Source organism: Numida meleagris, chromosome 5, assembly GCF_002078875.1.
Source record: "Numida meleagris isolate 19003 breed g44 Domestic line chromosome 5, NumMel1.0, whole genome shotgun sequence".
Taxonomy (NCBI): domain Eukaryota; kingdom Metazoa; phylum Chordata; class Aves; order Galliformes; family Numididae; genus Numida; species Numida meleagris.
This window is the reverse complement of record NC_034413.1, coordinates 36822666-36833139: the sequence shown is the minus strand read 5'-3', so window position 1 is coordinate 36833139 and position 10474 is coordinate 36822666. Positions and strand designations below refer to the sequence as shown.

Here is a 10474-nt window from a genome sequence, read left to right as displayed (position 1 = left end):
TTTATTACTGCTTGTCACTAGCTGCTACTCAGAGTAATACATATACCAACTTTATTTAGCATTCTGTATGTCTTGCTTTACTCTTTCTTACACAGACAATACCACCCAAGCCCAGAGACCCACAAATCACAACAGCCTGATTTCTGGGTGCACTTCCCAGTTTTCTGTAGGATCTACAAACTTGCATTTATTTGTTCTTTTCTAATGCACAGCCTGCTCTGTGGGAGATATAAACCCAAGAGATGCATGCGCAGATGCCCCAAATCAAAACTTAGGATGAGAGGTAACAGCCTCAAGTTGCTGCAGGGGAGGCTCAGGTTGGGTCTTAGGAACAATTTCTTCAAGAAAGAGTGGTGAGGCACTGGCACAGGCTGCCCATGGAGCGGTGGGTCACCATCTCTGGAGGCGTTCAAGATGTAGCACTGAGGGATGCAACCTGAATGACTCCATGATTCTATAAAAACATGTAGGACGTTGCTGCGGACTACTGCTAAGAGGACAGCCAGGCAGGCCACAGCAGCTGTGGTACGAGCTGCAGTGCAGGCTGAGCCACTTCCAGAGCTCCCACGCGACAGCAGGCCACCATCTCCCGCAACCGAGGAGTACACGTTTTATGCAGCAGTGTTTAACCTTAGCCCTGCCTCTTCCTCTCGGCCCGGGGGGGGGGGCGGAGGCGGAGGCCCCACGTGGTGCTGCTGCTGGAGCCTAAATCCCCTCGGGCCGCCTCCGATCGTTACTTTCTTTTCTTCCTCCCTCCTTCCCTCCATCGCCTGCAGCGCACGCCATGGCCTCCCGGCAGCAGCTCGGTAACGGAGGGTGGGATGGTTGGGGGGGGGGGGGGGTCGCAACATGGCGGCCGTGCGGACTGCTGAGCGCGGCGGTTCACTGCTGGGGGCAGGTTTATAAGTTACAGAGCTTGGGAAGGCCTCATCTCCCCATCGTGGCCTTTTCGCTGTTGGAAAACACAGCCCTCCCTGTGGTCGCTTTTCAGCTTTGCTCAGCGTCTCGGAGAAGACGGGCCTGGTGGAGTTCGCCAGGAGCCTGAACGCGCTGGGTCTGGGCCTCATCGCCTCAGGAGGAACAGCCAAGTCCCTGAGGGATTCGGGGCTGCCTGTCAGGTACACGTGCTGCCCTGTGCCACGCCGCCGAAAGCGCCGTGTGGGTCGTGAAGTTGCTTACATTATGTCCATTCCTCAGCAGAAATAATGGCAGTGTGAGATGAACACTGTCATCCCCGTGTGTTGCAGGGGAGTTGGACTAGATGACCTTTAGAGATCCTTTCCAGGATTCTATGATTCTGAGTCTTCCCCACAAAGTCCCCCAAACCAAAACAATCCCCCCAGAAGTGCAGACTTCAGAATCTTCTTGTCCAGAAGTTGGTTGGCCAGTGACTGACACAGCGAAGGTGCCTGTGTCCCAAGCCAGGCTTTCTCCCGTGAGTTGTAATGAAACTCATCATCTGGCCTGAGTGTTGCTGGTCACAGCTAGGTGAAGGCTGCTCCTTGGCCCTGGGACAGGAAGAGTGACATGTGTCAGGAATGTATCACAGCTTACGTGTCAGAAGTCATTTTGCCAAGATGATGGCGTAATTTTTCAGACTGAGCCTGCAGGTGTTGTGCATTCACCCCCTGAGAAGGGGGTATCTTTGTTAATAGCTGTCTTTTTCCCTGGTTTTGGGGAAAACTTTTTTAGTTTCTTCTGTGCTGTGACTCAAAACTAGCCCCAGGCAAATAAAAATTGTTATCAGTACAGTTTGCCATTTCAGTGGCAGTATGGGTGACTGTGACTCCATTTTGCAGGCAGTGAATGCAGTAACAGGCCCTGGGGAACACGAGCATGAATATACAGCACCTCCAGGGTTCCCTGTCCTCTGTTACCGAGCACTTGGACTTATTTCCCACATGCTTGTTTGGTTATCAGTGAAGTCTGAAGCAAAGAATGGTCACTTTTCCCTCTCCAATTTATTGCAATTTGTGGTCAGCTGTAGGAGTGATGTTTTTTTTTTTTTCCCCAAAGTGGATGAAAGACAAGCTCCAAAGTGACTTAATTGTTTGGGACGTTTAATTAGACTCTACCCAGATGGGATTATGTGATGCCATTACATCTGTTTGAGAAGCCCAGAATTGTTCTGTTTGCATTTTTGTCACTCTGGTTTTCTGAAATTCTGACAGTTAGTACATTTTTATTCTGATCTTTCTCTGCCTATGATTCTCTTCCTTCCACCAGTTCCTTCACTTTATATCTCCTGAAGCACTGATGCTCACTATACCTGTCTGAATCTATTTGGGACAAGAAGACTGTCAAACCTTGCTGTTGCTGTAGCACAATAAATCTGAACTGTGGCGATGGAGACAGTAAAGGGGATGCTGTTTGCAACCTTCCACTCCCTGAATAAAGCCGAGAGATAGAGCTCTTTCTGTGACCTAAAAGGTTGCATCTGAATGATGCATCTTACTGGCATTGCCAGTAGATCTAATTTTTCCCTAATGGTAATTATACGCTGAACCTATAGATGAAGTCATTATGGCACTTCAGTTGATGATGCTATGTTTTCTCATTGAGCAGAGATGTTTCGGACCTGACAGGATTCCCTGAGATGTTAGGAGGACGCGTGAAAACCCTTCATCCTGCAGTCCATGCTGGTATGTTTCTGCTAGTATATTTTCAGTCTGCAAGAGAAATCCGTGGGCAGTGAGGGTGGAAAGAAGGAATTGATGAATGTGTTTTTAAGGATTGTGAGGAAGAACTGAGGAATGAATACAGATTTGCTCTGGCAGCAAAAGGAGAGGTATGATGCACGAGGTGGAGAAGAAGCGTGTGGTGGCTGAATTACTTTCTCTGCTGCTATGCTGGCATCTCTGCAATTAGAGCTTTTCATCCCTGGAGCTAGAAGTAATGGGGCTCCTCTGTAAATGCATTTGTGAATTCTTTGCTTAGGCAATTTCAGGCCTGTTCAGGCAGAGGGCTCCACTGATTTTTAACCTGTGGGTTAATCTGGTGTGCAGCATAAAGAACGTGACAGCATAGTCTTTAGTGGGTGATTTCTGCACGCTGTGATCTTTCCTGGCTCCTAGACCGCAGCTAGCTGCCTATACTGTTCCACTAGAGGCACAGCCTCTTGCTTCAGTTGTTTCACAGGCTTTGCTTGTTGCTGGCTGATGTGTGACAGATGCCTTTTTCCTCTCCATGATCTCGTCAGTTTTAACATTTTCAGGTTACCAAGGGAATGTTTATAAAGGATGGCTTTGAGGTTGCTGTTCAGCACTTGGAATCTTCCAAGGTTTTGCACTGGGGAAAAAAAATTTGTTAATATGGAATTTGAACAGCCAGAGAGTCAGGAAAATGGAAGAGGGGTTGAGGACCATCTGAACTCAAGTGGAAAAGCTTATGGATCTGGAAAGAAGTGCAGTCTGAAGAGAAGTGCTGAATTCAAAAAGTGTTTGTTGGGGCTTCAGTTCTTTATTTTAATAAGGATGTACTATTTTTGTAACTAGGCATCTTGGCTCGCAATATTCCAGAAGATAATGCTGATATGAACAAACAAGATTTCAGCCTTGTAAGGTAAATTTTGAGGAACATGAGATGCATTTCATCAGTAATCAGAAATGAACATTGGAGATCAGTCAATGCTGGTAGATGGGAACAGTGGGGATCTGTGCACTAGAAAAGCTGCAGCCTTCTTCCTTCTCCCTCTTGGGAGATGTTGTGTTTTTAAAAGTGTGATCTTCTGTACTTAACAAATAATTTAAACAAAGTTACAAGGTATTTTCTGTGGAGTTTTTGATTTCTTTTGTTTATCTGTGAAGTTTGATACTCGTTGTTGGGCCTTATTACACTTACTGCAAAGTTGAATTCAGTGCTTTTGAAGCTGGTGCAGCTTCTCTCAGCTTGGCTCTGGGTGTTTGATCAGATGGCAATTCCTGATTTTGAAATACTTGCTTAGTAAACATACCCTTTGAGATTTGCATAATATTGACTGAGTTTCAACACAAGTGAAGACTAGATGTGCAAAGCGGGTCAAGAACACGCATCATTTGTGCAGACAGAAAGCAGATACAAACCAGAAAACTTAGAGAGCTACCAGAAGAGATGCAGCCAGAAAATGAAGTAACACAGTTCATGCACTAACGCATACTCAATTTTTTTTTTTTCTGTTTTTGTTAGAATGCATTTACTTGCTGTTCTTATACGGGGCAGCTTGGGACTGTGTTTTAACTACTTAGTTTTAACATCTAACCTAGTGACTGTGAGCAGCAGTTCTGTCAGTGCTTAGATTTAGAAATAAGTGGTTGAATTGAACATAATAAATTGTAGCTATAGCCAAGACAGGGGGTAATAGATTGACTACGGTGATTAGGCTGGAGTCTATCTTTGTTTTTTAAAAATGATTTTAAAAGCTGTGTGCCTGGGATGAATGGGTTTCCAGGCTGAATTTGAAAACCTGGAATTTAAAACCACAGGGGTCCTCATAGATGGCTCCGCAGCAGGGGCTCTTCAGAGTACGCTGCGTCTTAAAGCAATCTCTGCTGAGTTACAGGAGGAGTCATGTTTTTACATCAGTGATAAATTCGTGCATTTGCATCCAAAGTAATAATTTGGATCATCTTACGTAAAGCAGAAGGAGCTGATCCTCAGCAGGGGGGTCTTTGGATAGCTGCATTAAGTTTACATACCTCCATCATGATAGGAAACCTTGATATTATCTTGACTTCCACAGATAAAGGCATTAGCAGTGCTAAAGTCCACAGATTGCTGATGGTTTGCAACAGGTCAGGGGCATTAATGGGTAGGAAGGAGAGGGTATTGGAAACAGAACTGGCAAAAAAAAAAGATGAAATAGTTGAAATTCAGAGACGTAGGGGAGTGAGAGCCCACTTTGAAGTCCTTTGAAATGGCTGTTTGTGCACCAAAATGACTAAACCTTTAAACACAGGACCATGCATTTAAAGAAACTCTTCCTTAGCTAACTCCTGTAAACTGTGGCACTAACCACTGTACACTGTTTAATGCACAGAGCTGAGTTAACTTGTACATTTGTATGCCATCACCATCCATGTTGTTTCACCACTGTAACACCTCTTGCTTCGTGACTAACACCACCAGTCTTAAGTTATTTGGAGAAAGAAGCCTCGCCTATAGGATTTCATGTTGATCACAGATCTGAGAAGCAAGACCACAAAAACACTGATAATACCTTGTGCATATCAAGTCAAGCTTGGGCATTCAATTCCTTGCTGAGTAACCATGCTTTTCCCCTTGATTCTCAGAGTTGTAGTGTGTAACCTCTACCCCTTTGTGAAGACTGTATCCTCTCCGGGTGTAACTGTACCAGAAGCAGTGGAAAAGATTGACATTGGTAAGTTAAAGGAAGAATAAACCTATTTTCCAGGCAGACTTGATGGTTCTTTAAGTGGTCTCAGTCCTTTTCTTTTAGTTTGGAAGCCTTGCACACCCATAAGGAATCATCTGACATCTGTTTGATGTGGGAGTACAGGGAGTGAGTTTGTAACTCTTTAGGATGCTGTCTTGCTGGAACAAAATGCTTTTGCTATACTCCTTTACTAAGTTATGGTCACAGGAACTATTTCTGTGCTGTGGCTGAAGGGAGGAGATAGGAAACCTGATCATATAACCTGAAATGTTTCTGTCTGTGGCCTCCATGTGAGCTGGCCACTTATCTCCTATGGGTTACTTTCTCCTAGCAGTAGTTGCCAGGTCATCTGTGAGCATTTTGACAGCAACAGGATTATCCTCATCACATGCTCAACATATCATGTCCATGGTAGCTGGCAGATGAAAATAAATTAATGACAACCAAGTCAGGCCGCAGTGTGTTGTAAGAATATTCTTCAAGAAGGAAGTGCATTACTGAGGTCTTGACTGTGTGCAGAACCGACCTGCTGGTAACTTGCAAACTAATTATTTTGACAGCCAATCTCACCTTGATATTGTGTTGTTTAGTGAGCATCTAATACTGTAGTAAATCTGCAGCTCTTACTGCAACTGCCTCCCTCTGGGAAAGAAGGAAGAGACGCCACAAATTCTGTTTTCTATGTCACTTCCTAGGAACATGCAGGAAATTAGTTTTCCTGGTGGCTTTTCCCCTTTCTCCATTGAAGTCAGCTGAGGAACTCAAGGGCTACAAGGAGGAGACTGAAAGGCATAGCTGGGTAAACCTCATTGTGTTTAAGCAATAGCAAGTGGCTGTTTTAACAAACTGGCAAGCCATGCTGCATAAGCGGGGGAGTCGTGCACTGCACGAAATAAGGGGCCTACAAGGAAAGGGAATGTAGAGCATGCTTCCTACTGAGAGCCAATTAAATCTCTTTTAGAACCTTTGGCAGTGTAATAAAAATAAAAACCAGTTTTGGAGAGAAGAGGCTGAACCAGGAAGACATTACAGGGGAAGAAGTTGGTCTGCATATGCAGGAGAGTAGTTAGGGATCTGAGTTTAGAAGCATAGATGCCTATACTATCAGCAGTTCTGCTCTTCATGCTGGTTATTAACCCCCAAAGACTTGCCTTTACTTCACTGCAGCATCTCTGCACGGCAGCTTGTGCACAGTGCAGGCGCAGTTTTGTGCCATGAGATTGGATTGGGATTGAATTTTCGTGCAGTAGTTTAGTCCAAACGATGCCCAGCAGAGCTCTCTATTAAATGTTTTATGAAGTAGTACTTGCTCTGTATGTAGCAATGCCAGCCTCTGCTTTTCTGTTGCAACAGCCTAGTATCCTGTATGATTTAAAGTGTTATAATCGCTGTGCAGAGTCAGATTTAAGGGGGAAGCATGGCATTTTATCTCACACAGAGGACCTGCACAGTATTCATTAATATTTGCAGAGAGATTTGAGAACCTCAGTTGCTTGGTAGAGTAGAAATAAATCTTCCTGTAGACTCCTCCCCAGCCCAGTGTTGCAGAGGATAGTGTTTAACCAGTACGTGCAGATAGCTGTCCCTTTTGGGATGTGGCTGTGCTGCTGGAAGGCGTTCTTGCCCCAGGTGCTCTGCACAGCCTGGAATGCATTTATTTTCTCAGCCCTGCCGCCGTGCCTGTTTTTGCACCTTCAACACTGGTTTGAATCGTACTAACTGACTCCCTTGTGAATTTCAAGATGCTGTTACAGCCCCTTTTCCTAACAGGACTTGAGGAGGTGGGCACATCCATCTGGCATAAATGATTGCTTGATGCATGTCCCTTTTTGGCCTCAGATGTGGCTCTTTGGTTATGCTGTGTGCAGATGAGAAGTGCCTCATGCCTCTGTGCTTCTCTTGCAGGAGGAGTTGCCTTGCTCCGGGCAGCTGCTAAGAACCATGCTCGTGTGACAGTTGTGTGTGATCCTGCAGACTACTCTTCGGTAGCTAAAGAGATGGCAGCATCAAAGGACAAAGACACTTCTGTGGAAACCAGACGTCACCTTGCACTGAAGGTTGGTCATGGTCATGCCTGCTCACAGCAGAGGGCTAGGCTAGTTTGCCTTTCATTTATTCATTTTGTTGAACACCAAATCATTTCTAAGTTGATGTTTGTAAGCTGACAAGCGTCCCCCATTCTGTCCCCAGGCTTTTACCCACACTGCTCAGTATGATGCAGCCATCTCTGACTACTTTAGGAAGGAGTACAGCAAGGGTGTGTCTCAGCTGCCCCTGAGGTATGGCATGAATCCTCACCAGAGTCCTGCACAGCTCTACACCATGAGGCCTAAGCTTCCCCTGACAGGTAGGGCCCTGGCAAGGGGGAGCTCTGGGGCAGCAATAAAGGAGGGTGGGTGGGCAAGCGGGCATGTCTGCCAGGGCCTTTAGAACTGAGATAACATCTTGTACCTTAGTCCAAGGGATGCCCAACAGTGTGTTACATTAAACCACTTTATACTGAGGGGCACTGGCTTTGCATTTGAGTCGTGTGAGACAGAAAAGCTTGTCTGCTGACCCCCATGAGACTTAATGGTAGCTCCATATTGTCTCTTGGTGTAAGCTGGTGTGTGTCCACGCTGAGGACACTTCAGGCAGACCTACATAACACACTTCCTGTTTGACATCAGCTTGAAATTTTGCAGAGGAAAAGTTGTCATCATTTCAAGATTCTTTTCTCCTTCTCATTTTCTGTGTTTAGTACATGGTCAGTCTTCTCATGTCACCATTTGCTGTCCAGACATAAAGCTGTTCTTCTCTAGGCTTGAATAATTTTTGTTACTTTTCTTTCTGTGATGGTTTTGAGCAGGTGTTTATTGACTCAATTTTCCAGAGTGCTGTTGCTGCTAGTGGTGATAGTGGCAGGGAATACCAGTCTCACTTGCAAGAGTTGAGACAGGTCTGGTGTCTGTCTTCTCCATTTTACAGGGAAAAGTCTGCCCACCACAGCCTTACTGCCATGGGGGAATCTCTAGTTAGGAGAGGAAGAAAGTCTGGCTACTTTTGTTCTTAAGATCATTTTTAGTGCTGGTGAAAAGAAGCTCTGCCTTGTATCTCCTAGGGGGGTTTTCTATTCCTGCACTAGAAGCTGATTTGCTTTCAAGTCTGCCTCTCAAGTTTGGCAGCAGAATGATATTGTGTTCACCTGTCTGGCTGTGTTCTATTGCTTAAACAACTCTCCTCTCCTGAAACGCTTCTGAAATGCTCGCAGTCCTGCTTTGTCAATGCTGATCTTGCAGTTTTATGTGTGCTGGGGCAAAAGGTGTTGGGAGCAAACTTTCAAAGGACTTGGTCCTTTCATCAGAAATCTGTGCCAGATCAAGCACTTCGTTAAAAGCTTGCCGTAAATTTTGTGGCTGTGAATGGTTCTTCTGACAATAACTGGAGATGCTATATGTTTAGCTTGGCTAGTGCGTGAGTATTTGGGTGAGTCATAGCCACCCAAATTTACTAAATTTGTTTAAAAAAAATAATAAAAATCTGTCTGTTCTGGAGAGAGGGCTGTGCTTTCTGTGTTCCTCCCTGACAGCAGTGCCTATGCATCTCAGTCAAAATCCAGCTCTGTTAGGCTCTCTCAGAAGGATATGGTCTTGTTCCAAAGTGCTGCCTGCTGAAGAACTCAAAAATGTGAGGGGGAATATTCTTTTTTTTTCTTCTTTTTTTTTTTTTCCCTCTTTCACAGAAGGGGAGGTGTATTGGGACAATGTCTTGTTCTAAGGTCGTGCTGTGAAAGAGAATTGTGTTTGCGTCTTCTGAGTCCTAAGTGTATCCATTCCTCAAAAGTCACTGAAGCTTTCTGGGGTGGTTAGCCACTAGCTGAGGAGCCCGGATCATTTTTTAAAGAACAATGTTGTACTAATTTCCATTCTTGGTGGGGAAAAAATATCTTCCACTTGCTCTGCAGGCTCTAGGGAGAGGGCCTTGCCTGCTTTAATCTGTTTGTACGCTACATTCGCAGTGGTGAATGGCTCTCCAGGGTTCATCAACCTGTGCGATGCTCTCAACGCCTGGCAGCTGGTGAAGGAACTCAAGCAGGCATTAGGGATCCCTGCTGCAGCTTCCTTCAAACACGTCAGTCCTGCAGGTATCGTGGGTCCTTGCTGCCATACTTTTCTCTTTCAGCAGACTGTCTCTTGGCAGGCCCTGCCAGTGGTGTCTGTGTCTTGTCAGGGCCCCAGAGGCAGGGCCAAGGCAAGGGTTCTGGTTTGAGTGCCCTGGCTTGTGTTTTCCACTAGGTGCTGCTGTAGGAATACCTCTCAGCGAGGAGGAGGCACAAGTCTGCATGGTGCACGATTTACACAAGACCTTAACGCCCTTGGCATCTGCTTATGCTCGAAGCAGAGGTGAGAGGCCCAGGAATAAACTAACCTGTCCAAAGAGCTCTGCTTAAGGCTCTACTCTGAACAGCACATTTTGCACTTTGCTAGCTCTCCTGTTTGTAGTGTACTCCTCTTTAGGTTTTTCTCCATAAGCAACTGACTAAATGAATGGCCCACATATCAGATACTGCTTTCCAAATGAGGTAGGCTGGAAGCACGCTCAGACGGCTTCTGCAGATGGGATACTTGGGAATACTTACTTGAACAGGAATGTTTCTACCCAGTATTTGGTGGGTGATTTTTAATGCTTTTGAAGTTCAGAGCTTACAAAAAGAAAAAATGCCTATACATCAAAATTCCCTCCTCAGCTTAGCTGAGGTACTTTGCTAATTACCTCATTGTCTGTGGCAAAAAAAAAAAAAAAAGCAACTTGACAGATTATGGAAGACAAAGTGAACTTATGTACAGTTAAGTGAAAGGACACACTAGCATGTGTCCATAGTTTTTCACTACTTTAGGGAGCTCTTTTGCTCATTGCCCACAGAAAGCCATTGCATGATTGGTAGAAGAACACGCCTTCGGAATTGCAATGAGAGAAGAATGACCTTGCTGACTAGATCTCTATGATGGGAGCTGAGTGATACATCATTAAATATACAGAATATTTATTTTTTAAAAAATTGCTCTTAGCTACTTTCCTAGATCTGTTGGGTTTTTTTTTGGTTTTTTTTTTTTGTTTTTTTTT

The 10474-nt window shown here is 45.0% G+C and overlaps 1 protein-coding gene across 1 annotated transcript in view; it reads left to right on the top strand.

Moving 5' to 3' along the window:
• The window catches only part of ATIC (5-aminoimidazole-4-carboxamide ribonucleotide formyltransferase/IMP cyclohydrolase), a 20608-nt gene continuing 10779 nt past the window's right edge, over positions 646–10474 (top strand). The window contains exons 1-9 of the mRNA XM_021399303.1: positions 646–806; positions 992–1118; positions 2566–2642; positions 3495–3561; positions 5268–5356; positions 7277–7428; positions 7562–7718; positions 9369–9494; positions 9646–9753. Coding sequence (XP_021254978.1) covers positions 785–806; positions 992–1118; positions 2566–2642; positions 3495–3561; positions 5268–5356; positions 7277–7428; positions 7562–7718; positions 9369–9494; positions 9646–9753 — 925 coding nt within the window. The 5' untranslated portion in view covers positions 646–784. The remainder of the gene's footprint in view (positions 807–991; positions 1119–2565; positions 2643–3494; positions 3562–5267; positions 5357–7276; positions 7429–7561; positions 7719–9368; positions 9495–9645; positions 9754–10474) is intronic.